The 27,385-nt window shown below is 43.7% G+C and overlaps 1 protein-coding gene across 1 annotated transcript in view; it reads right to left on the reverse strand.

Annotated features, from left to right (window-relative positions):
- Nucleotides 1-1,407: 1,407 nt before the first annotated feature.
- The window catches only part of COL6A1 (collagen type VI alpha 1 chain), a 60,566-nt gene continuing 34,588 nt past the window's right edge, over nt 1,408-27,385 (reverse strand). The window contains exons 20-35 of the mRNA XM_053285408.1: nt 20,754-20,816; nt 19,919-19,981; nt 19,358-19,420; nt 16,977-17,027; nt 16,846-16,881; nt 16,483-16,545; nt 14,431-14,496; nt 13,417-13,452; nt 12,044-12,080; nt 10,493-10,501; nt 8,015-8,148; nt 6,569-6,678; nt 4,986-5,169; nt 4,364-4,520; nt 3,763-3,792; nt 1,408-3,168 (exon numbers count right to left, since the gene is read on the reverse strand). Of these exons, the coding sequence (XP_053141383.1) occupies nt 2,558-3,168; nt 3,763-3,792; nt 4,364-4,520; nt 4,986-5,169; nt 6,569-6,678; nt 8,015-8,148; nt 10,493-10,501; nt 12,044-12,080; nt 13,417-13,452; nt 14,431-14,496; nt 16,483-16,545; nt 16,846-16,881; nt 16,977-17,027; nt 19,358-19,420; nt 19,919-19,981; nt 20,754-20,816 (1,713 nt within the window). The 3' untranslated portion in view covers nt 1,408-2,557. The remainder of the gene's footprint in view (nt 3,169-3,762; nt 3,793-4,363; nt 4,521-4,985; nt 5,170-6,568; nt 6,679-8,014; nt 8,149-10,492; nt 10,502-12,043; nt 12,081-13,416; nt 13,453-14,430; nt 14,497-16,482; nt 16,546-16,845; nt 16,882-16,976; nt 17,028-19,357; nt 19,421-19,918; nt 19,982-20,753; nt 20,817-27,385) is intronic.

Below are 27,385 nucleotides of genomic sequence, written 5' to 3' on the forward strand. Positions count from 1 at the left end.
GAAAAATAATGGCTTTTTAAAAAGACAGCAGCTCAAGATTTGGCAATAGCAGATAAATCCTAATATCCAGTATGAAACTTTTACCTAGCAAAGTGCATGAGCATCAGTTCCTTTCAGAGGAACACCATTTACAATGTGATTGCTCCTTTTTATGTAGGCTAGCCACAAGAGAACAGTTTATTATGATCAGCTGAAAAGACAATGAAGTATCTTCGGTCATCTGTAAATGGCTTTAGGGCATATCTGCACCACAAATCTATATCCATTAACTGACATGGCTTTGGTCAAGAGATATTGAGAACTGTAGTTTGGTGCCTGTGCTGAGAATCCTCTATCAGAAAGCCCTAGCCCCCTTCACAGAACTACATTGCCCAGGGTTCCCTGGTGGAATAGGGAAGGAGAGTCTATTTAATCAGAGCTTTATTTTATACAGTGAGACCCAGCTATTGGAATGGTGCTACTCCCCCAGCCTCCTACAGGGGAAAGTGAATTTGCCCCATCTCTCTTTGTGGAGGCTCAAGGGCTGTGGGTTAGACCATGGTTTGCTGGGCAGGGAAGAGTGTGGCTTGCAAAGCTATTTGGCACACTGAGATTGTCCTTCCCTCGCAGGAAATAAAATGAACTTTGGTTGTCCTATTGGGGTTCAAGTAGGAATTTTTTGTTCCCTGATAGTTTGGCCCAGTTGGGGAGGGTGTGGGTTTTTTTGGGGGGGGGGGGGTATACGCCATTCTGTTCTCTTTGGATCATTTTAGGTCACAATAGGCAGGGGATAACTATAGGGACATTTTGGTGAGCATCCCTGGGCATGTTTTTGTAAGGTGGGGAGTGGTCAATTGGCACTTAGTGACTTAGAAGCATGTGGGCTAGGATTGGGAAGCCTCCCTACTTTGGTGGCACCACCTCTCTTAAATGCTGAACAGGTTGTGGGTGGGGATGGTACCTATGAAAATACCCTGAACACGCACCCTCCTGCTTTTAAGGGCTGGTGAATAGGAGCAGGGGTTTGAATTGCTCAGATCTGCTGCTCTGAGCCAGGGGTAGTCACCCATGCAGGCTTGGGGAAAGGATGCTAGTGTGTGACTTTTGGACTGAGTGCCCACACTGCTTGTGAGGTGGAGTGTAAACCTGCTGCCATGTTCCAATAGTAATTGTTTTAAATAACACTGTGGCCCTTACCCCACAGTTAGTTGCCTGAGTTTTTATTGCCTTGTGTCTTCATTGGTGTGGGTACAATGAGCTGTCCTTCTGTTGGGTAGCTATTCCCTTCCCCTTATCAAGGACCAAGTTGCTTCTGATGCCTTATATGGTGTGAAAATCCCTCATATCCCAGTGAATGGGTTATTCCCACCAATTGTGAAACACCTTTCCTTGTAACCAAAATGACATAAATTTCCCTCCTACCCAAAGTGTGGAAAACAATTTATTTGAACAACATCTTAAAGGGAACATCTGTCAGTAAAACACAGGAATAAAATAAAAGTGGTAAAATGGATCTTGATTACAAGACAATAAAAGCCGCAATGTTGAACACAATTTCCTGTTTTAAAAAGCATATTGAATTCATAGCGACAGCACCATTGGAAACACTGAAATAAACCTGTCCAAACCAATCCCCAACTCTGACGTATCTTTCAGGAATAACTATGTAAACGTATAATGTAAACCTCCAGCAGTGTGCATGTGTTGCCGGGTAGCACCAACACTATCACATTGGATAGGACATGGCCCTCTGAAGTCAGAGGAGCCAAATGCATGGTAGAATTTGAAAATAATTTAGATAATAATGCATACTGGAAGATCATTTTTCAGGGTTTAATTTCATCATGCATGCATGCATAAAAAACATCATTGAAGAATTTTTATTTTTATTGTGGTACCTTCCTCTAGAATTAAACTTTAGTTAGGTTTCTATAATGTCGCTTTAAAATTTCTTGTCAAAATACGCTTAGTTGAACTGGACTGCATGCCAGAGATTAAAATTTCAGTAACTTCCACAATTACTATGGAGAACAACAAGTGTCATATAAAAACATCCCTGACATTTTCTAGGACAAAGTAATCTTTCTCAAGCCAACTAAGTAGTCTAGAAAGTAGTCTCTACCAAATATAATGGTGTTTTGTAAAAACAAAATGAAATAACTGATAAGTTTAAAAACATTAATTTTGGCAGCAAGATAAGGGATCATTTCATTCTGAAAGAGGGACTGTTCTTTATGTAAAATGTGCTATCAACCTTTAAAATAATGGTAGTGTGTTTAAGGTTCTTTATTAACCCAGTTTATCTCTGCCAAATATGGTGCAAAAAGCAGTCGTTGCAGTTACAGTTCAGAAATCTATCCGCCCGGGCAAGAATACGTCAGCCTATGTTTTCCCCCTGTAGGCTGGAAGAATTTATGGACAAGAAAGAGAACAGACAATGGACATGGATATACAGCTCAAAAGCAGGGACATGGATGGCCTATGGCTTTTAATAAAATCACGGGTTGTGTTGGCTGCTTACATTCCGTTCCTTTAGAAATTAGAATCTATATATCCTGCTCTTCTATGCTCCACCTCCTCAGTCTACAGCTACTTTCCTGGAGACAGTTTGATAGAACACGCCCCTCAGCAGAGAGGTGTAATCAGCAACTCTGAAGAGGTGGCGCTCTCCATAGGCCACATCATACTCAGTGGTTTTCCCCGTGACAAGCACACGCACATTGGGCTCATTGGCTTGCGTGCCAACCACTAGTACATAAATCTCAATGCCTGCCTGCTGGGCCTCCTGAACTGCCTTCTCAATGACGCTTCTGGTGATGCCTTGAGAGTTGCCATCTGAGAAAATCAGCACCTTCTTCTTTGCATTGCCACGCGAGCGGCTCTCGTATAGGGTAGTGATGAACCTGAGGGCTGCATTCACATCTGTGGCATCATTCATAAACTTCATGCTGTCGATGGCATCTGCAATCATGGTGAGGTTTTTCTCAAATGACACTTCCACTTTTTGCTGGCCTTTGCCGCTGTACTGGACAACGGAGATGAGCACAGAGTCATCAGCAGGTTTGGCTGCTTGCAGGAATCGCTCTGCAAGACGCTTCACAAATTTCTTGGTGGTATCAAAGTTACGGCTTCCAACACTGGTAGAACTATCTACCAGTAGTGTGATATCAGCTGGGCCAGCAAAAGTGACTGAAATAAGAATATATATATTTTTTGTTAACTCTTCTGTAAATGTGCTGCAACCAGCAACATAAAGTAATAAGCAAGATGGTGTACAGAGTTGGTGTAAAGTGCACAGAGACCGACGTAGCCTGAAATTCATCTCAGAATATCCCACAATGCACTGCCTAGATATTCCACCATGCAAATCCCCCCAGGGGATGGGTGCTCTAGAGGGTGACAGCGCTCTAAGGGATGGGCGCTCTTCAAGCAGCTCCCACTGACACACACAATCCTGGCAGCCAGGTTAAGGGCGTGTTTGCGCCCTTAAACTCTGCTACAGGCCTCATATTTTCTAGTAAACTGAAGAGAAATATGGAACTTAATTCATTAAATTAATTTCTCACAGCATCCTAGCAGTTTCATCATGGCACACTAGTGGTGTGCATTGGCACAGGTATAGCGTATGTGGGATTGCCAAGTCAGAGGGTTAATAGCAGGGTCCAGAGCCAATGGAATGAGCTCTGTGACATTAAGGCAATGCAGTCAACTCTTTGAAGAGGCTTTAAGAGGCACACATTGGATCCACCAGATGATCAGCACAGCTTCAGCAAGAATACTCACTTGGGCAAGTGTAGTCTGGGCATTTCTTGTCTATAAAAGGAAAGAAACAAGGTCACACAGAAGTCACGTGCATTCCCTTTCCTTAAGGCAATCTTCAGTGCACCCTTCAAGGCTGGTGAGTGCCATACAGCCCCCCTTGTACTATAAAGATTCTTACTATGGTTAGGGCTGTGCCATTAGGTAGCTGTAAAGTGTGTAGGCCACTATAAAATAGACTGTGCCATGCAAGCCCCCTCAGGTCATGATAGTCATTTCACCCATCGCTCCCTTTGCATTCATTGTGTTATTTACTTATTATTTATCTATGTAAACCGCTTTGGAAACTTTTGTTGAAAAGCGGTATATAAATTCTTGTTGTTGAGCAAGAACTTTGATTCCTGTTCTCATTATCCGTGTTTCCCCGAAAGTAAGACAGTGTCTTATATTAATTTTAGCCCCAAAAAATGCACTAGGGCAATTAGCGGTACGTCAGAAATTACTGCTAGGTCTTACTTTCGGGGTAGGTCTTACTTTCGGGGAAACAGGGTATATTTTGTGGGGCACTAGGCCAAAACCAGGCTGCAGCTGACCCCAAACTAACAACCAACGTGCTCTCACCCACCTTTGCAGACAGTAGAGGTAATATTCTGTAGGAAAGTGTCATCTAGCAACTCAGCATAGCTTTCTCGCTGAACAGCCGCCCCACCACAGGAAATAGTTGTTAATTGTTCAGAATTTGGAGCAGAGTGGAAAATGTCACCGATACCCAAGGGGAGCACCTATAGAATGACAGATATTCAAACTGTTTATACTCACAAAAATAATCACACCATTTTTCTGATGTCCCAGTGAGGGGCAAATCCCAGCCAGGAACTGAACCTTGGCTTGAGTTTACAAAATTACATGGCAACATATTGGATATGGGGTAGAAAGAATTATTTTCTTATGGAACCTAACTACAAGGACTAGTACTAATGGCTTTATCAGTAATGCCTAGAAGGGTACTCTGGAATTTTTTTCTAGAGGATCTGGAATCAATCCAGCATACATAACATTTGATCACGAAATCGTGTTTGCTGCAGGGATTCTAGAATTAAAGCCGGCTTGTTGTATTGGAATCCTCCTCAGTTAGCTGGCTTGTGCTCTTCTGCATAGTTTAACCTAATTTTGCTGCCTTTCTTACTAATAAAAAATAAAACTTGCCTCTTCCTTCTCCCACACCCCCTGCCTAGTATTGGTTTCACCTCAGTCACTCCACAGAGTGTGTTCAGTGGTGTTTGGTCTCGAAGTATGTCAGATCGCCCATCTGTGATGACAATGGTCACTCTGTTCTCAGAGGCAAACCGTCGCAACAAGTTTTCCCTGGTGAACTGAAGGGCTTCCCCAGTATAGGTGCCACCAGCAATCCACTGCAGGTTCTTCACAGCCCTGCAAACAAAGCATGAGTGAGCATCAGAGCCAGTCCTTAAAAGCAAATATCTTCTCGGACAAGGGAATCTGGACACATCTCCCAATTCTTTCCCTCTTGGTTTGCCTTCCACATCCCTCCTCTGTTAAGTCTGGTTTCTTTCCCCCTTCCAGAAATCTGAGTCCACACAGCACTTATATAAGTACCTTTGTGTTGGACATGTGCTAAACGTGGAAAAAACCTAATGAGATTGCATGGAAATGACAGAAACTTACTAATGAATTCTCATGTACTCTGGAGTACAATGTATCAGTTCTCAGAGTAATAATATCCCATAACTTGTCAAGAGCCTAATCCTAAGTAAAGTTAAATATTGTCTCAGTTATTTCTCTTTGAAACTGACATGTTTAAGAGTGAACTTGAGCAGTGTGTCTTCAGACTACAAATCCGGGTGTTTAGATAGGAGTGCTCTGAGATAAATTGTCAAAAATTGGGGAGATGAAAAGTTTCTCAGCTTTTTAAAAATAAATGTCCCTTTTCAGCTTCCTCTACACCTCCAAAATGGACTCATAGGAACATAGGAAGCTGCCATATACTGAGTTAGACCATTGGTCTATCTAGCTTAGTATTGTCTTCACAGACTGGCAGCGGCTTCTCCAAGGCTGCAGGCAGGAATCTCTCTCAGCCCTATCCAGGGAGATGCCAGGGAGGGAACTTGAAACCTTCTGCTCTTCCCAGAGCGGCTTCATCCCCTGAGGGGAATATCTCGCAGTGCTCACACATCAAGTCTCCCATTCATATGCAACCAGGGCAGACCCTGCTTAGCTAAGGGGACAAGTCATGCTTGCTACCACAAGACCAGCTCTCCTCTCCAAATTCAAAACAGGTGAATGGCTGTGGTACACACAAAGCCTGGTACAAGCCCTTATACAGCATGAACAGCTGAACATTTTTTGGAGTGTTGCTAATGTTTTAGAGTTACAAGCCCATTGTGATGGGTCACACTTTTGCAATTATGCCTACAGAATTGTAACAATAATGGTGTGATTTGGCACACAACAATGGTCATGTCTCCTCATAATTTTAGAGTCACTGTAACATTGTCCCCAAGTGCTTTCCTTTTCCCCACTAGAGTGAAAGGCAATCATTCACTTGAAAAAGTAGTCATTAACAGAAGAGACATTTTTAAGAAGGGGGAGAAAACTGATCCCTGCCTGCTCTGGTCACCCCTGGGGCAGAGTGCCATTTCTTAATCATGCTAGTTAAGGAACCCTAGGAAATGTCATTTAGTAAGAGTGCTTAGCACTAAACATTCCATCAGTAAGATATTCATATATCTCAATTATGGGTAAATGCCACACACAGAGCTGTCACATATGAACTGAGCACAAGGCTCACAGATATAAGCTCAAAACTTACTCTTTGAGCGCTCCAATGTTATTAATGTTGGGGTCTCCCATGGCCACCAGTTCCTGGGTATTGTCATGGCTGTACTGCACAACACCAACATGGGACTCCTGTTGGTCAAACTGTTAAAGAAAAGTCAGACATCGAATGGAAATCTTTAGTCCAAATATTATCAGAATCAAGGACATCATGGGGGCTATTCCCATGATCAACAAAAATCGGGCTAGGAGAGCCTAGCTCAATTTTTGTTGATCGTGTAAACCACCGGACTCGCAGGCGAGCCTGGTGGTTTACAAGTGGGTAACCCGCTCATGTAGCCCTCCCCTTACCCAGGTTTGCAGAGCGAGCGCTCCGCAAACCCAGGCTATCTGATAGTGAGTAGCCGTGCTGTGGCTCTGCGTCGCGGCTATTCACAAGTAGACCCCCGGAGGGGAGGCAAAAAGCCGACTCCCGGCTCTGGGGACCTCCCCAGTATGCCCCGCGCACTCACTATCCTACAAAGAAGGGTAAGTTACCTATAAAGAAGGGTTGTAAAGAAGTTGTGGGGTAGAAGTGTAAACCGCCCTGAGCCTTTTGGAAGGGCGGTATAAATTTTTTAATAATAATAATAATAATAATAATAATAATAATACTGGCTGCACAAGAACAGGCACTAAGAACAAATGCAATAAGAGCAAAAGGAGAAAAATCAACACAAACAGCAAGTGCAGCCTTTGTAAAGAAGCAGATGAAACAGTGGACCACCTAATCAGCTGTTGTAAAAAGATCACACAGACTGACTACAAACAAAGGCATGACAAGGTAGCAGGGATGATACACTGGAACATCTGCAAAAAATACAAGCTACCTGTAGCCAAACATTGGTGGGACCATACAATTGAAAAAGTTGAAGAAAATGAAGATGTAAAAATATTATGGGACTTCCGACTACAAACAGACAAACATCTGCCACACAATACACCAGATATAACTGTAGTCGAGAAGAAAGAAAAACAAGTGAAAATAATTGACATAGCAATACCAGGGGATAGCAGAATAGAAGAAAAAGAAATAGAAAAAATCACAAAATACAAAGATCTACAAATTGAAATTGAAAGGCTGTGGCAGAAAAAGACCAAAATAATCCCAGTGGTAATTGGCGTCCTGGGTGCAGTTCCAAAAGACCTTGAAGAGCACCTCAACACCATAGGGGCCACAGAAATCACCATCAGCCAGTTACAAAAAGCAGCTTTACTGGGAACAGCCTATATTTTCAGCATTTGGGATCCGTAAGGGCAGCATGTTGTGATCCACAGCAGTGTCCCGAGAGTTGTTTCTTTTGACTATCTTAAAAAGATCCTAAAAAGAGAATTTCTATTTCAATTATCCACAAATCCTCAGACAGGCAAAATCTATCCCTGGGCCTGGTATAACAACTGTGCATTTATACATACTACTGTGATTGCTTATAAGCCTTACCTTCACATGCTCATCTTTGCTTAATCTGTCAATGACCTTAATAATGAAATCCTTAGCAATCTGGAAGTTTGAAAGGCCAATACTCTCTGAACTGTCCAGTACAAACAGAAGATCAATGGGGCCACACTTGCATTCTGCAACAAAGATCATACCATATAAAAGTATACAGACACGAAGATTTTATTTCTTCCAGATACTGAACCAATGATAGCAACAGCATATTGTAAACACTCTTATTCTCCTTGCTGATTTAAGCTCAATTCAGACTTTAACAGAAACAATGGTTTAGATCAAGCACAGCTGAGAGTCCAAACCATGGTTTGAGCTTCTAATATATAGGCAAGTCATGGTTCAGAGCTGCTTGTTCACTTTCTTTCATTTTTCACTGCTCAGGACTCCAGCCTGCAGGTGCAGTGGTTTCAAGAGGCAGAGCAAAACTGGGAAAACAGTTTCTCAATTCAGACATCACACTAACCACAGTTACCACAGATCATAGTTTGCAAACCCACTTCATGGCTTCTAGTTTTGATTTACTAGGTTGTTACAAATCAGGTTTTTCAATCCAGACATCACATTAAACTGTAGCTATGTTTCCTTATGTATGGTTTGGTGTGTTGTCTGAATTCAGCCTTAGAGTATATTTGCATGTTCCACTATAAGGTGAGTTAACATGTAAATTCACTTTAAATTGGGGGGCCATTCACACAACTGGAAAGGCAAGCAGGAAGGCTGGCCTAACTCACCTTCCCCCCAGATGATCGCTGAAATGTTGCTGGGAGTGTGGATTGTGCTTCCTTCCAGATGATCTGTGCTGCATGGCGCAGCATGGAGCTCCAGAGGCAGGGACGGGGAGTCCCGCTTTCAGATATCCCACAATGCAACGCACAACATGTGTGGTGCATTGGGGGATTTCCCCAGGAGACGGGAGCTCTAGGCACCCATCTCTGTGGCTGCTGGGGCTGAATGCAGCCACAGTGAACCCACGATCCCAGATCCCGGGCTAAGAGCTAGTTCAAGCCTTTAACTCCAGCTAAAAGCCGGGTTAAAAAGCTGGGCTAGGCAGCACTGCCCTGCCAGGTTTGGGCCCAATCCTGGCAGTTCTCACATGCAGCCTAACCCAGGTTGGGCTTTTCTAGCTTGGGTTAGGGTGCCTCCAGGTCTCATTCCTCATCCCCAAAGTTATGTCAGTATAAAATACTTCTGCATAAATTTGCTGTGACTTAAGTCTGATGGAGTAGCAGTTTCCAAAAATTAAAATAAAATAAGTTGCCCCAATGCCTTTGCAAGGTCTCAGTCATCACACACCCAGATGTTATTAAGCTGTATAACTATAAGTGGTAGAAGAAGAAGCAAAAGTGGATGATCAGCATGTCACAGATCTTACCAGTGCAGACAAAAGTGAAACATATTTCATTTTGAACTGCTCTATTTGTGCCATCTGGACAGATAATTCTATAAACGTATTGTAGGACCATCTTTGCCAAGGCAATTGTTGACAATGAAAGAATATGTGTTTCCTGGCTCTCTTACTACAGACTGCATTCTCAAGCTTCATGTCCTGGCTCAGTGTTCTTCATTGTAAAGTCGGGGAGCCAGTGGCCAGCCCCATCCACCCTAGGTACGGCTCCCTGACTCATGGTTTATTGGGCCGATGGGAGGCTTGGGCCAAAGCGGAACCTCTGCACAGTCCCCCTTGGCAGCATGCGGAGGTGACGATACACACTGTGCAGTGCTTCACATTGCCCAGCACCGGGGGGGGGGGTACTTTAAGGGAAAGGGAGCCCTCCTGAGCCTCTACACCATCTTGGAAGGCATGCGCAGAATGCTGGGAAGTGTCGCTTTTCTCAGTGCTCTCCTCCTAGAGCGCAAGAGTGGGTTTTGTCTCTCTTCAAGGGCCCTCCCAGCACTGAGAAAAACACCAGACTGTGCAGAGGTCAGTACCATGGGAAATAGCTCTCTTATTGGAAGCTTTTTGCCAAAGTGCTCCCCCCACTTAAAAATCAGTGAAGATCGCTGTATTAGAAGGGGTGTGAATGCATCTCTGGGACATCAGTATGGTTGTTTAGATGTCATGGCCAATTTCATGTGTGCATGTGCACATTAGCTTGCAACTGTGGCACCATGAGCAGTGTACAAGTGAGTTGAAATGGGGATAGTAGTGAGTGGCTGTACAGCAGCACTACCACAACTACTAACAATATTTATATGCCACTTTTCAACAAAAGTTTCCAAAGCGGTTTACATGGAGAAATAATTTAAAAAAAGTAAGTAAGAAAGATGGATCCCTGTCCCCAAAGGGCTCACAATCTAAAAAGAAACAGACACTGGAGGGGCAGTGTGCTAAGGGTGGATAGGGCCAGTTGCTCTCTCCCTGCTAAATAAAGAGAACCACCATCTGCATCTTGTTGATGGAGCAAGGTGATGTCTAAATGAAAATGAAACAATGTTTTTTAAAGAATTTTCAAAAATGACACTCACCACAGCAAGCTAGGAGGAAGGAAGGGAAAAAAGATATTTTGAGAATCAATGCTTTGTACAATTGTCTGACAGGATATTCCTTACAGTCCACCCCCCGCAAAACAGTTGAAATATTCCAAACACTGTAAAAGATCTCTCTTATCATACAGGTGGTGTATGAAATGGAGGAAATAATTTGCTTGGTTAATACACAATGGTAGATGGAACCATTGGTTACTTTCACAATATAAATAAAGAATAAAGACAAATTAATAGCTTGATCCTATAAATCTTCAAGTCAAGCCAAAAGTATATCCAATCAGATTCCAGAGTTCCATCCTCTAGTGCTCACATGGAACTGGTGCTGACAGAGCACTGACAGTAACTCCTCCCATTTAACCACTGGCTGCAGCTGATGTTTCTCAGGCTCAATGTAACACTCCCTTCAGTACACATCAGTCTATATTCCATTAATTATAAATGAGGAAATATCAAGAGGATAAAGAAAGGTTCTCCATAATGTATCCATTTGGGTTTAATTTAAATGACTGAAGACCAAATCGGTGTGATGAGGCACCCAGGACCGGCCCAAGCCTCCTCAGCACTTAAGGTGGTGTGATGCCACCCTGACTTGTGCCCGGTCTTGTTGTGCCAATGCTGCCCCAGGACACTGCTCCCTTACCTTGTGGTACCTTGCACTCCCCCCAGCTGCACTTCCCCTTACTCCACTGCTACTGCTTCTCCCACTCCCTTGATTTTAAAGAGGAATAGGGGAGCTCTAGCTCACCAATCTACTTTCCATTATACCTCTTTTACTCTCTTGTTTTAAATCTAAATGGTGGGAATGGGAATGGGAGCGGGAGCGGGAGTGGGAGCAGCAGCACCACCACCACCACACTATGCTACTGATATGCTGTCAGGTAAGGGACTGCCAGGGGTGACTGCCTTAGTCAGCCTCATGGTTGGACCAGTGCCAACAAGTTGCCATTTTTCGGTATAGTATTGTACCCTGGCTTGGTCTTTGGTCACTGTCTGGCAGGGGTCCCTGCCAGCCTTACCGGCTCCAACATTCATTCAGCAGCCAAGGCCAGAGAGGCGGGCAGGCAGCCAGGCAGGGCACCTCGACGAGCGGCCAGCTGAGACACTGCGAGATCAAGGAGCCTGGCTAGAGGAGCCAGGGGAAGGTCAGGAGCGAGTGAGGGTGGAGGCAGCATCAGACAGAGGCACAGCTGAGGGGGATAAGGGTGAGAGCAGCCTGATATGGCAGGGCGGAGGTCCAGGTGCAGGGATGCATCAGTTGTCAGGAGGGATTTAAGGCAGGCTCGACCAGTGATGAGGGGCAGCTGGAGGGCAAGTGGTGGAGGCCTCCGGAGAGAGACTGCCACAGTGACCCCGAGAAGCCTGGAGGAGGAGGACTCGGGTGAACCCAACCCCTTCCCCTCAAAAACTCAGGCCCTGCCTGGGGGAGGTGAGAGGGAGAGGTAAAACAGTTGTGGCGAGACCAGTGGTGTTACAGTCACATTTTTAGTATTCCCGTATTCCTGTTAATGCCATAAGAGTTGCAGTACTTACAACACATTTTCATGATGATATCTAAAATTTCACATTCCTAAAAACAAAAGGAAGACACATTGGCATCATCCAGGCTACTGGAAATAAAATATCACTTTCTGTCCCCATTAGCTGATTTCTTCACTGAAGGCAGCTGTAGAAAACAGCCCATGTCACTCTGTAATGCAGTTTGCAAGGATTCACTGGAGGGTTTTCACACATGGCTCTATGCCTCGGAGTATCTGAAGAGCAAATCTGCTTTGCAGCAGATTCGAGGCATTTTAATTCAAGGGATTAGATGGACCATTTGCATAGTCATCAGCACCTCCATCAACACCTTCGGAGAAAGCAGAAGCCCCGGAGTTTTTTTCAAAAGCTGCTGGAAATAGAGGATTTTTTTTTTTTAACCCCGGACATAACTCAAGCTAAGCCAGAATTTGCAGCCTCCATTTGGGGAGAATCAAAGTTCTGTCTGTCCCGGTTCCTAATAGCTCACAGGGAGGTCAGATAAAATCCAGCAAATATGTGGACTGGCACACACCACTCAGGAGTGGATTCAGGAGAAAAGCCTGGTCTGTAAATAAAACCTCCTGAAAGCTCAAAGCATATAAAGCACAAGAAGTTCATAGATATGCAAAAGGCTTTTTCTGGGAGTGCAGTCAGAATTTGAAAAGTATTATCTATTCTATAGTATATACAGGAGTAAACCTCCAGTAGTGGAGAGTTCATGGGTAGTAGCAATCAAAGATATCATCAGAGTATTCACCTCTGCTGAATACTTCCCTACTCACTCATCCCACTCCTGCCCCTGCCTGCTGTGGAAACACTGTGTTAAGCATGTGGAATCTGTATTATCTATAGCAGGGATTCTCAACGTTGGGTCCTCAGATGTTATTGGACTTCAACTCCCATAATTCCTAGCCCCAGTGGCCTTTGGTTGGGAATTTTGGGAGTTGAAGTCCAAAAACATCTGGGGACCCAACATTGAGAATCCCTGATCTATAGGGACAGGCACCAACAGAGAGAGTACTCTCATCAGTGTAGGTACATGCATGGAATTTATAAAGAGCAAGGAGTCACTTATAATATTGGGGAGGTCTGAAAAGGACATTGTTTGTTTTCTGCTTTTGGAAATATAGAAGTCAAAAAGGAAGACAGATGGCTGGAAATAGGATTTCTTCCATGAAAACTAAGAAGGAAAGCCACCCGCCATGGGGACTGACCTTTGTCTGGACAAAGTTTATGTAACCCTGCAGTGAACCTCTGCTGAACCTCTTCCCTACTCACTCATCCCGCTCCTGCCCCTGCTATGGAAACACTATATGTAGAGCTTTAGCCTGGGGAATCTGTATTATATATAGGAACAGCCACCACACAAGGTCAGTTTTACTCACATCTGGTCCTGGAGGGCCTACGGGTCCTGGAGGTCCCTGAAAAACAAATGCATTGTAAATGAACCAGGATAATTCTTGGCTATATCAGCTAAATTCCAGAGGGGAAACCATGTTAGACTTTTGTATCAAACACAACAAAGGCTTCTTAAAGACTGATGAACTGGGCTCATCATGAAAACTCCATGAACACTTCTGTGGAGTTTTTTTTTTTTTAAGGTGCCATTGATCTCTCTTTTGTTTTAGTTATGCAAGTTTAGTTTAGTTAGATAGAACTGCAGCACAGATCAAAATCTGGAAAAAGAGCCCTGCTCTTTAAATCTCAATTGGTTTTGATCAGATAGTGGCCTTAACCTCGTTAGAGGGGTTACGTATGTCTAAGTGGCTGCCATAAATCCCATTGCTTTCTATGGTCATGAAGTTTAGTTAGATTGTGGCCGATGCCTTTCTGACTCTGTATGAAGCGAGGCAAAGAGGAGATGGAACCAAGCCAGAAGTGCCATTGGCATCTACAGTTTTCAGCAGCCCTGGTGCCTTTTTAACATTCAAATATTGCTATTCTCCAAAAAAGAATGGGAAATGCCTCACTAGTTTATTTGCTCAACGCTCACACAAATTATATTAGCTTTCCCTTGTACTCTATAATCTTCTGGCTGTCATCTATTCAGGAGTATCACAATATTTGCCAATGTCAATGTCTTTGAATATTGTGGAACTCTGAACTGAACCTAATAAAACTGAAATAGTGAGGTCTAGTTCTCCCTGAGACTTCAACAATATGTTCCTATTGCAGCAGTCTTAAAGGGCTCTGGTCACTTGTGCCAGAGCATTTTGCTCTTAATTCAGGATCAATTTGTTACCTAACTCAATCTCAATTCTTCTTAAAACTCTTATCTAACCTGGTATTGTCCATCTTATAAAATGATGGTGTATAATCTGAATGGCTCCTGCAAGTTCTGCCCTTCATCCAATCCAGAACTTTTAAGGGGAACTTTACTCTAAAGCTCTGCTACTTACCGGACGGCCTTCTGGGCCTCTGTGCCCCTTGGCTCCTCTAGCTCCTTTGGTTCCGCTGTCTGTACCCTGAAAGAAAAAGGAAGTTGTTGGTTTCCTGAATGGACAGCAGAACTGTCAGTTTTTCCCTATGTTAGAGAAGATGTTTATGTTAGAAGAGCTTATTTTATTTGCTCAACTTTCTAATTACAACAAAATAACACTCAAACCAGGTGATTAGCATTTGTGAATGTTGCTTTTTTGAGGAGTAACCTTTGCATACTTTCCCCCCACAAATTCAATTTTTATTAATTTTAACAATAATATTATTATCATTCATAACAAACAGAATAAATGAAACTGGACTTCCTGCACACCTCTCTATAACCTTTGCATACTTAGGGCAAATGTAAAAATGAACAGGTGAGAAATATACACAGACCTCACCTGTGCTCACTACACAAATCTGCATTCAGGATGTGAGCACAGGTGAGATCTGGCACACCTTATCTTTTCCCCCAGATATTAAAAAATCACTTACATCAGCTGTAGCTCTGATTAAAGAAAGCGCATAAAACTGGCCCTAGGTTGCTTGCATTATTTCCTTTAGAAGCTCCATCCTGTGTGATATTGAAGGCTTGAGACATGTAGTGCATACATCAACTGAGCATCATATAGTACTGCCTTTAGTGTTCCAAGCCTACGGCTGCATGATATTCCAAATGGGGCCTCAGCACACACCCATAAGAAGGCACATTTGTCTTGTGTTGATACTGCCGTCTCTTTGGCAATCTAAAACTGTTCATCTCTCCTGAGTCTTTGATGGCAAATAGTATAGATCTGTGTATTATTTTAAATGCTATAGTGCTGTATGTTTGGGATTTTAACTCAAATTGTTTTAAGCTGAGTTTTACTTGTGTTTTTATATTGTTTACAATGAATGATAAGCCACCTTGAAAACCAATTTTGTGGGAAAAGCAGTATATAAATCCTTTAAATGCACAAGAAGTTGCAAATATAAAAAAATTAAAATCCATTAGAAATGTACACTCTGGACTTAAATACAACTAGATGGTAGCAAGCCCCATTTAAGCTTCACTAAATGCATTTTGGTGGAAGGATGCCCTATTCCATTTTTATGACAGCTGGGAACAAGAGTTGGTTAGTTTCCCAACTAGGGTATTTTCAAATTTCTAGTTGTAGCTATTTTGTGACATCATGAATTCAATCCAAGTTGACTGAATCATGTGCTGACTTTTCCATGTGATCACTTCCAATGCTTGCAAAGAACAATTCACAGAGCCCTTTCGGTGAGAAAGGGCTTGAGAGCAAGCAGAGAGGAAGCCTTGGAAAGCTGACCTCCCTGCAGACGGTCTGGGCGTGAGGATCGTGTGTCCAGATGTGCAGCTGCCTCCCGGGGCAGTGTGGAGGGTCAGGAGCCAGGACACATTGCCCTGGCCCCCGGAATAATCCCATAATGCACCGTGTGAATGTGTGGTGCATTATGTGGATCCCCGCCGATGCTGGCCAGGCTCCCAGCCCTGGCAGATGATTGGAAAAATGAGGTTAAGGGAGCATTTCTTCCCTTAATCTCGTTTTGAAGGCAGGCTTCAGAGGCGGGTTTGCCTGCACATGAGAATAGCCTCACTATGCTGTTGGGCAATCCACTTTTTCAAAAATGTGGGTCAAAAATGAGTTGAAATTTGTCCCATGAAAATTGGAACTCTGAAAATTTCTTCCTCAGTTCCCCTCCCCACCAATATACTCTCACTCCCAAAGCGGCTTGCTATATTTTATTCTCTAGCATGATGTCATGGCGATGTTAGACATTATTACTGCTATCAGTGCTTTCAGCTTTCTCTCCAGGTTTTATATTAATGGAGCAATGATCGTATTACCTCATCCCTTCCACATATTTTTATAGTATAAAAATCTTAGTGATTGCTAGTGAATTTGATTGTATTTCAAACAGCATATATAAACAGCAGGAATAAAACATATATAGACTGTTGCTTAAAGGATAGGATTCAACTTCTGGTCAACATTACCAATCCAGTTTTGCTTTTTAAAACTTACATCATCTCCAGGGTCTCCCATCTCGCCTTCATCACCTTTTGGACCAGGATAGCCTTTGGTACCCTGAAGAAGACAGAGAGGGTAGTGTTTAGTAGAAATGTATAAACTGTGTGGAACTGACCTTTGCACTCAGTGGTGGACAGCTCAATTGTTTCATTGCTGAAAATAATCCCTCCCCCTTGTGCTAAGGAAGACCCTGGCATATTGGTGGAGGTTTAGTCTGGATGTCAGCCATTGTACTGTATATGAATTCATTGTTCAATATTTCAGCTCATGCATGTGAGGGAAGAGACAGAAAGAAGGGGGAAGCCCAGGGTGTGCGTATACCATCAGTAAAGAAGAGACTGAGAGAGTGAGACTTACATTAGTCCCAGGATCACCTCTGCTGCCAGAATATCCCTTGGGAAAAGAAGGAGGATAAAGAGTTAAATAAGAGGCACATAAGTAATGACATTGTCTAAGGTTTGGGCACTTTGGAGAGGAACTAAACTCACTGGGAAGCCAGGGCAACCAACAGTGCCATTTCCTGCGATGCCATCTTCTCCCTAGAAGGAAGTTCAGAAATCAATAGGAATATTAAAAATTAACTTCTTAGCAATACTGCTTACACTTTCTGGCAAGCAGAAAGTCTAATCAGTTTTGTCCGGAGCTGCTTATGCTAGTATGAGCATATTCAATGTTTAATTTCTAAACCTAAAGGTGCCAGAGTTGAAGAATACCCAAAAGCCACAGTCGTCTGACTGGGCAGACTCCAGTTTCTTAGGGCCCAACTAGACATGACTTTAGACACATTATAGCACAACCATTTGTGTATGTTTAAGCCTGACAGAGGGTCTTTTTTGGATTATACTTTGGTCCCAATAAAAATAACTTCTGAAGCTGCTATTTGCCCCACAACGGCAGCTGCCATTGGCAAATTTTTGTTGGGACTGAAATATGAACTGAAAGGATGAATAAAACTTTCTCTTGCACCAAGGTTCCAATCCAGATTGAGCCTACTCATGGAACAACAAACACACTGGAGGGTGTAACAACTTATAATTAATACCTATATAATAATAATAACAACTAATTTGGCCCTTAGTGGCAAGGAAAATGCCCTCAGCACTTTCACAAAGGCTGCTGGTTTTTATTATTCCATTACATCTTTTATGACTAAGCATAGGAAATGGAAACATTTTTCAGGGTTGAGCTCACAGGTTTGGGGGTTGAGACCCACTGGGGGTGCCATTGAGACCCATTGTAGCCCTGGGCCATTGCAAACCTTACCATAGTTTCATCCCTGCCTCTTGCCTGAGACACTGATTGGCAATCAGTCCAGATAATCAGGACAAAGAGTTCTTCCAAAAGGTTAGTTATAAGTACAACCCGATAAATTCTTGTGTATCTGCTAGGCAAGATGTAATAGTCTGATCTGACCCACTGCATTTTCCAAATATTTCCATAAAATTCAACTGTAAGCTTGTAGTCAAATAACTGGATGGTTCATTCAAACCAATACATGGCATTCAGTCCCCCCCCCCCACGCCACTGTTTCTTGTCCCTCATTGCCCCCTTAGGATTACCAGGTCATAATACTGAAGTGTTTCTACTCGGCTGAGTTTTAGTGGCATGTGGAATGAATCCCCTGCTAACTGGGCAATCCCCTGCTAACTGGGCAAAGAGGCACCTTTTACCGTGGTGATTCTCTTTATTTAGCAGGGGGAGAGTAACTGGCCCCATCCACCACCAGCACAGTACTTCCAGTGACTGTTGCTGGGGTGTGTCTTATGTTTCTTTTTAGAATGTGAGCCCTTTGGGGACAGAGAGCCATCTTATTTGTTTGTTATTTCTCTTTGTAAACCGCCCTGAGACACTTTTGGAAGGGCGGTATAGAAATCGAATTAATAATAATAATAATAATAATAATAATATTCCATTCTTTCAAAACTTCAGAGTGGATCATGGAATCTGGCATGGCTTCTGTAATTTACTTCACAATTACCGCCATCACTACCCTGCCTGCATTTGTGGTACAGGATGACCTCGATATTTGGGAAGATTCTGCTCCCAGCTGCAACCACGGATATGGAAACCACAAATATCGAGTCACTGGGGGCTATGGGATTATGGGGGTTAGGTTCCAAATCGTCGGAGAAATGATCAAAATTTGCAGAAAATCGGTCAAATGGGGGGGGATGCGGGGTAAAACCCTCTACCATGCTTTGCTGCTCCCCCTGAGTTGTGCAGTGCCCCAGAATGCCCCCAAAGTGACCAAAATCAGCTGAAAATCACCCCCCTTTAAAAATGGAGCCATTTTGAGGCTCCGAAACACAAAATGGTGGCTAGAAATGACCACCTGCGGATACACGAGGTCGACGTGTTTTATTTTCCAAATATTTTTGCGTATGCCAAGGTCAGGTGTCTTTTATCTGAGTGTGGATATGCGAATCCGCAGATATCGAGGCCCCCCTGTACTGGTACGGCAGGGCCTAGCACTGCATTTTACTAAAATGCTGTAATATTAAATAAAACGTTAGTGAACTATCTGGGATTTCTCCCTCACCACTGCAGTTAGGGAGATGCCCAGTGAAACTAACAAACCTTGAAAGGTTTATTAAGTTTGTTTGTGCTGGAACTCATGGGAAATAATCATGAGATTGTTTCCTTGATGGTGTACTCTAATACAGAAAACAAACATATAAAAACAACTCCACCCCCTGCAACTATTAGATGAGGGGCAAAATCTAATTCGACTCCTATAGACTTCCCCTACCCTAGCCCCGCAATTAACAACTTCAGATGCACGTGCAGAGTTTCCTGACATGGCATCACTTCTCTGAGAAAGTTGACCTTCATGGGGTCATATCAAAATCCCGCAAATTATGCTACTCACCCTTTCACCCATCAAGCCAGTTTCACCAGGTAATCCAGATGGTCCAGGCAGACCTTTCGGGCCCTATAAAGCAAAAAAGGAAATAGCTATACACATAATATCAAGGGCAAAAATGCACACTAATAAGCTAAACAGCTGCCATTAATTCTAGATTTCTGCTCCGGCCTTGGAGCAAGCCCGATACACTGAAGAATGCAAAACAGGTACCTGAAAGATTTCAGGGGAAGCTCCCTTTGTTAAGCTTATTTACTTCATGCTGAATCTGAGTTCCCCCCTCCCTTCAAATAAAAAGACCAGACAAAGGTCAGACCATATCATGGCCCTCCATTAGCTGGTGTTAATAGATGTTTTGCATAAGAACTTAACTTCTGATAACAGCAACTGTATCTTGCAAATATCCTTAAATGTAGGAGACATATGCTCTTCATTTACCCTCATTTGCTGATTGTAACTTGAATCACCCGTGGCTGACGTCTTAGGCTGTTTGGGGTAAACTATTCCTTTACAGCCTACCCTGCCCACAGCCAGGTTGGATACACTTAAACATTAAAATACACTAACTTCTGGTCCAGAAGGTCCTCCATCTCCTCTGTATCCCTTAGGCCCAGGTGGCCCACCTTCACCCTAGAAGAATAAAAAGACCACTCAGTGTTTTTAATCCCTCTAAACATATGGGTTGACACAGCCTTACTTATGGTGTGCATGTGCGGCCAAATAAAAAATGTACAAAGTGCGATCTTCTGAAATACAGATGCTTGCATGGGTGGGTGGGTGGGGGGTCTTCACTGATTTCTCCCCTCCCCGCCAGAAGAACTCCATGAGATTCAGAAGTAGGTCTATTGTTTCCAATGGAAATAGCACTGCCACTGCCCAAGTGTCCATGCATTGTTTTAAGTTGTTGTGCAACTGTGCTCTTACACAACACTGACAGGGCTGGCTTTCATGTGTGCAGCAGCCCCAATGGGTCAAGAATGCTGACACTGCCTTGTGCAACATATGGGCCAGTATTTCTATTTCAGCATTATATTTATTCATCCAATACTTCAACAAGAAAGTGGGTTGCACAGCAGAGAAATGAAAATGAAATTGTCTTCTGTCCCAAAGATGATGATGATGATCATCATCATCTGACTGAGGGAATTGAGAGATAGATCAGGCATGGGGAGATGGGTTGGGGGTGGTGAGACAGATGCATGGCACATTCTCTGGACCTTGGCAGTGGGGGTGACAAGCACTGTGGAGGCTTGGGCTGGGCCTGGGTTGACTTATTTCTGAGCCAGTCTAAGCAATGTCCCAGCAACGTTTTTCCTGGCCACACAAAACTATCAAAGACAAGCCTCCAGGGAAAGCTCCATAGAGGAGAAACGGGATATAAAAGGGATTGGCAACATCTCACTGGTTCTCCAGGTGGTCCAAAAGGTCCTTCTAGGCCTTGATCACCCTGTAGTCCCGGTTGACCCTACAAAGCAAGGTGGGGAAAAAAAAATCATCTTGAGGCAATGCTTTCCAGAAGGAAATAACTTCATGCACTGAAGAAGAAAAAGAGGAAGCAGCACAATTGCAGGAATTAATAATATATCTCTAACGGCTAGACTGCCCTTTTAATCAACAAAGATGAGGCTAGGTTAAACATCAAGCTGGAGCTCTCTAGAGTTCAGATGAGTAAGGAAGATGTGGATCAGCAGCTTAGAAGAAGAGGGTGTCCATGTTGTGATCAGCAGCAATCTTTCTAAAGAAGATTAGGCCCCACTGTGACAGACTCTGCCTACAGCTATGCCAAGGTTACGTTACAGATTCAAAGAGCTCTCAATTTCAGCGATTCTTCTCTTACTTCAAATTCTCTCCCCCCCCCACCTCTCTCCAGATTCCCCTGCCCCCCACAGATTGCCTAAGTATTGTTGTGCAGGTATCTAAGGGACCATGGTAAGGGCAAGAAGTCCATTATCCTTTGCACAATTACTCACTCACAGGGTGTGTGAGTAAGAGCATGGGACATTGGATGGCAGCAGTGGTACACCAGTACTAATGTGCCAGCAATAGTACAGCATGGTGGTACAGCATGGTGGTAGCAGTTAGTGCTTAGAGAGGAACAGCTATCACAGCTTCTAAAAGAAGCTTCACTCCACTCTCAGGCTGATTCCAGGTTTGAGAGGATCCTCAGCAAGGTGACCTGATGGCCCCACTCCTATAAGGACAGTCCTGTTCCTCTTACTGAACATGGCACTACATGGGACACTGTAGGGTGGGGGGGGGACATGGCAGGCATCAGTCACTAGCCAGAATGTTGTTGCTACTGCTGGCCCACTGAGAATGAGAGAAATCCACTTCCTCTGCCTCAGTAGGCCTAGTGACCACAACATATCTTTACAAAGATTTGTACAACAACAAAACCATAACTTTACAAAGTCAAACATTTCTTGTGGCATTAGCATGGTGGGATTAAAAAGTACACCTCTTAGAAGCTGTAGCACCAGGCATGCTTCTGGCATTAGTTTCACAGCACATCAGTCCACATCTGTTTCCCAAAGTACAGTACTGCTGTTTGTGAAAACATGAGACGGACACAGGAAATTTAGATAAACTTTCCACCTGATATGCCCTCTCTAAAACATCAGGCAGATTTATGGTATTGCAGGCATATATGGGTTCCAGTTCCACCGTGCACAGCAGAAAGCAAAACTGTTTGCAGTTAGGACGGGAAGTTCTTTCATGTCAAACAGTCCACTTAGCTAGAACCTAAACATTCACAGATAGTAACTGCTAATTACAGATAGTAAGTCTAATGTGTAAAATGGCAGATGAGTTATTCCAGCACAATCCTAACAGAACAGAGGAGGCGCGTCTCTAAGCCTTTGCAGAGAAAATGCAAAACAGAAACCCTTTATAGGATGCTGGGGGCCTAAGAAGGGAAAGAGATTACGGCTTGCCAGGAACACACCATTTAAGGATTCACAGGCAATCTTCCCTATTTCAGAGACCACAGAATGCTAGCATCCAGTAGTATTGGCTCCAATTCTTCATAAAATGCTTTGACTTGATTGTTAAGTTTTCTATAAAATTATAAAAAGTTTGGACTTAATGGTACTTTTACACTGGGGACAAGGTGAAAGTCGGTATAAACTAAAAGGCCACCAGGGCTACTTTGGGGGTCATGAAGGAGTTTGAGTTGGACCAGGAAGAATGTGTGCAATATTGATTGATTAATTAAGGGCAGTCAAGTCGATGTCAACTCTTAATGACCACATAGATAGATTCTCTCCAGGATGATCTGTCTTCAGCTTGGCCTTTAAGGTCTCTCAGTGATGCATTCATTGCTGCCGTAATTGAGTCCATCCACCTTTCTGCTGGCCATCCTCTTCTTCTCTTTCCTTCAACTTTTCCCAGCATTATGGACTTCTCAAGGGAGCCGGGTCTTCACATAATGTGTCCGAAGTATGATAGTTTGAACCTGGTCATTTGTGCCTCAAGTGAAAATTCTGAATTGATTTGTTTGTTTTTTGGGCTGTCCATGGTATCCTCAAAAGTCTTCTCCAGCACCAAAGTTCAAAAGCGTCAATACTTTTTCTATCTTGCTTCTTCAAAGTCCAGCTTTCACATCCATAGAGTGTCAGGGGGAAAACCATTGTCCAAACGATTCTAATCTTTGTAGGTATAAACACGTCACAACATCTAAATATCCTTTCCAAGGCCTTCATTGCAACTCTACTAAGTAGTAGTCTGTGGCGTATTTCTTGACTGCTTGATGAGTTACTTTACAGTTGATGGTTGATCCTAAAAGGCAAAAGCTATCTACCACTTCAGTGTCTTCATTATCAATTGGCTGGTTGCTGTATCTGTTGTCATTAGTTTAGTCTTCTTTACATTTAATTGTAGTCCCATTTTTTCAATGAGCTCCTTGACTTTCATGACTAGAGCTTGCAGATCATCCACATTCTCAGCTATCAGAGTGGTGTCATCAGCATAGCACAGGTTATTGATGTTTTTTCCTCCAACTTTAAAACGACACTCTTCATCTTCCAATCCAGTTTCTCTCAGTATATGTTCAGCATATAAGTTGAATAAATAAATAAATGCAGTTTACAGAGCGGCTATCACAGCATTTTCTTGCAAATGATGTTCCTGAGAACAACAAGATACGTGCAATCCTGCTGAGTGTTTGTGAAGTAGACTTATGTCCTGATTAGAAGTTTGGTAGTCTCAGCAAAGCACATGGAAAAAATTTTTTTGAGGACTTGATTGAGATTTTCACAGATCATTATCTTCAAAACTGTACTGTGTCTCTGAACTCTCTCATTTTGGAGAAACCTTGAATGCTATGATGTGAGATAGTCTTGTGTGTGGCAAAACAATGAGAGGATCCAGAGGCACTGATGGGCAGAAGCCACCTTGGACTTGAAGGCGGCCTTGGAGATTGTACAGGGGATGGAAGTGGCTGCCTGCCATGTTCTGGAGTTATTGCCCATGAAGGGGCTGGCCTGCCTTTTGTGTGGTGACCTGGCATAGAGCAGGAAACGGATTCAATGACATGACAGGGTGCAGCTTGCCAGTCCACTTGCCATGCCCCTCCAAAAAGGCTCTTACATATTTGGGAGTGGCTGCAACCACCTTTGTCAAGTCTCCACAGAGATTATGCTGGCCCATTCATGGACAAGATGTTTCTCATCATAGTGGATATGTACTTCAAATGGGCTGAAGCACACTCTAAGCCACTACTGAAAAACATTGCCTTATCCTTTTTGTTCTTGGAGTGCTTGAGATGTTGGGGAGTGATAATGTGCCCCAATTTGTAGGTGAGCTTTTCTAGGAACTTGTTTAAATGAATGAATGAATGGAGGCTCTTCATATGATCAAAATCCCTGGTGGCTAAGGTGTGTGGTGTGTGTGTGTTTTGGTGCACTGCTGCACACCCACATAATCCATGCTGCTCCTAGCAGCATGGATTGCTGGAGGCCGGGAAAATGAGTCCTAGCCTCTAGGAATCTCATAATGCAGGGTTTCTTAACCTTGGGTCCCCAGATGTTGTTGGACTACAACACCCATCATCCTCAGCCAAAAAGGCTATGTCTGGGGATGATGGGAGTTGTAGTCCAACAACATCTGGGGGCCCAAGGTTAAGAAACCCTGTCATAATGCACTGCATGGTGAGCACAGTGCATTGGGGGATTCTCCCAGTAGTTGGGTGCTCTGGGCGCCCAATTCTGTGTATGCTTGGGCTGCTTACAGCCCAAGCCTACACACAACCCTGGTGCCAGGTTTAAGGGTGTGCTCGTGCCCTTAACCCTGGCTGAAGGCTGGTAAGAAGTTGGGTTATGTGGGACAGCAGTGCTGGAATTGGCCTTGATCCCAGCTTTCCACACGAGCAGTCTAATCCACACTGGGCTGCACTAGCCTGGGTTAGGCTGCTCGTGAGAATAGCCTCACGATCGGGCATAAAATAATTGCCCCTTACCACCCTGCTTCTAATGGGTTAGTGGAAAGAACTGTTCAAACAGTAAAGGAGGGGTTCAAAAGGATGACACATGCCAATTTAGAGACGAAACTGGCTTGATTTCTTCTCCAGTATTGGGTCATCTTTGTAATGGGCGTAATTCCCGTATGGTGGACATATTGATTGATTGATTGATTTCTATACCGCCCTTCCAAAAATGGCTCAGGGCGGTTTAAACAGAGGATAAATAAATAAATAAATAAATAAGATGGATCCTTGTCCCCAAAGGGCTCACAACCTAAAAAGAAACATAAGATAAGAGGCCATAAGATAGAGGCCAGCAACAGTCACTGGAGGTACTATGCTGGGGGTGGATATCATGCCAAGTATGTTCCAGCCCCAGGCTGGTGACCCCCACTGATAACCAGGGTACAGGGTGTGTATGCCAGTTCCTGTGGCACCTCAACAGCACCCACTGGGCACTACAATTACATCACCAGATACTGAAGATCCAGCTGTTCATCTTTCTGAAGCACCTGATGAACCTGAATATCCATCAGAAGCCCTTCCAGAGCCAGGGTGTCCTGCAACAGCTCCTGAACTGAGGCCCTCTATCATGTCACAAAATGGTCCAGCCTCAGCTGCAGCACTGCTACACCGTTCCAGCCAGATACTGATGGCGAGATGGAGACTCGACTTGTAATCCCCAGAAAACTTGCTGTTTGTGATGTTTGTTTTTTGCTTTGTCCTTTACTCCCCTCTCATATTGGTGTACAGTATAAACTACTGGGGGCGGGTGGAATATAGTATACCTGCAGTTTAGGAGTTTTGCCTTTAGTTTGCTGAAGTTGTCTAGTTAGTTTTTGGTTACTGAGCATGCTCAGTATATATTCTTGTATTGCTAGCTGCAGATGCTGTTGGGACCTAAGAGTACAAACATTTTACGTGAAAATATGTTGATCAGTCCTAGCCACCAGGATTTCTTTCTCAAAAGTTGTCCCTGTGGCTGAAATGTCAAAGTATTGTCCTTGAGCCAGCCTTTTTGACTTGTATCCACTAGTTTGATTCCCACGCCCATAATATCTTCTGGCAATTGCAAGCATTGAGTGCTGGGGGGTGGGGGTGGGGGGAATCTAGCACAGGTGGGATTACTCATTTGTCTTAATTACTCACTGAATAATGAACAGCCTGTCCATATAACAAACTGTGTGGATGTAAAAAAAATACTTCCCCATGATCCTGCATGCCCTACCTAAATTGGTGCCATTGGCTGATGTGCCCCGATTCCATGGTAGGCCTGTTTTACTTTTGCAAGTGACTTAGTTGTCTAGACATATGCTTGCAAGGCCCTCAGTGACATGGTGGTGATCCTGTCTAGTTGAATGGACTGTTTTGGCTAAAAGGTTGCAGAAGGTCATGCACGCCTTCGGTCAGACAGCTGACTGGAGGCAACAGACAGACCTTTAATTCTGAATTGTGTGGTTCATGGGCAACTTTGGGCTCAGTTCAGTGGTGCGAGGGTCTATTTAAGTGATGGGCTCTCAAGACACCTTGCAAATATAGGTTGGCTGAGTAGTTTCAAAGTCTTTTCTTGAAAGCAGAGAGATACTATAAGGCAGAATACATGATTGTCTACCTTGTGGGAGGTATTGAACAGATTAATGTGAGGGAACCTATGATTGCAATGCACCCTGTTTACTGAAGCTCCCCACCCCCGCCCCACAGCATAGACTTTTCTCAGTGGCATCAGAATGTTTTTCCATCCTCCCTGGCATAAGGCGTGGCACTGCCCATGTTGGTTTTGGACAGATGAACTCTGTTAGCTGCCCAGTTCTACCCTTGTGCCTGTTGGATGATTTAGATTGGGACAGACATATAAAACATTTTCCTACTCACTCCCAGCTCATATGGAATGTTGAGTCCCCTCGTTAAAGAGAGACATTTTCCCCTCTCCTCTACAAATATGTTCTTGGCTTACTTAGCACCAATATATGAATGCAATCTAGAAACTCCCCAGTGAGTCACACAGATCCAAGACAAGACTGCTACAAGCAATTCAGTAGAAAAGCACATTTTAACAGAGAGAGGCAAGAATTAGGAAGTGAAAGCAAAACTAGTGTCTGATATGAGTTTGGATACGTTTGAGGCGTTTTGCCACCAATCTGATAATCAGTCTTCTTTCCTCTAGGACATCAAATCTCAGGAGTGCGGATCCCTCTGAGGAGTTTCACTGCCAATTTACTGACACCCCCCACCTGCCAAACCCAATAGCCCATTCCCAAAAACATTATTCTCCCCTTCCAAAGCATCTTTCCTCCCTGCCCCAAATATAAGTGAACAGAGGTGTGCCAAGGTAATTTTGGAGCCTGGACCTAGAGGTCTTTGGAGGGCCTCCTCTCTGCAAATTAAACACCATCCTGCTCGGCTGGGCAACCACACCATCCGGGGCCGACTAAAGAGGATTTGGGGACCCCCAGGGGCTGTAGAGGCCCTGGACTTTGGCCCCAAAGTCAGAGGTAACAGCACCTCTGTAAAGTGAAGAGTTGTTCTCCAACTTTTCCCTTTGTCTGTACCCCATCAAATCTTAAGCAAAAGTTGCT

The sequence above is a fragment of the Hemicordylus capensis genome, chromosome 1, assembly GCF_027244095.1.
Source record: "Hemicordylus capensis ecotype Gifberg chromosome 1, rHemCap1.1.pri, whole genome shotgun sequence".
NCBI classification, from domain to species: domain Eukaryota; kingdom Metazoa; phylum Chordata; class Lepidosauria; order Squamata; family Cordylidae; genus Hemicordylus; species Hemicordylus capensis.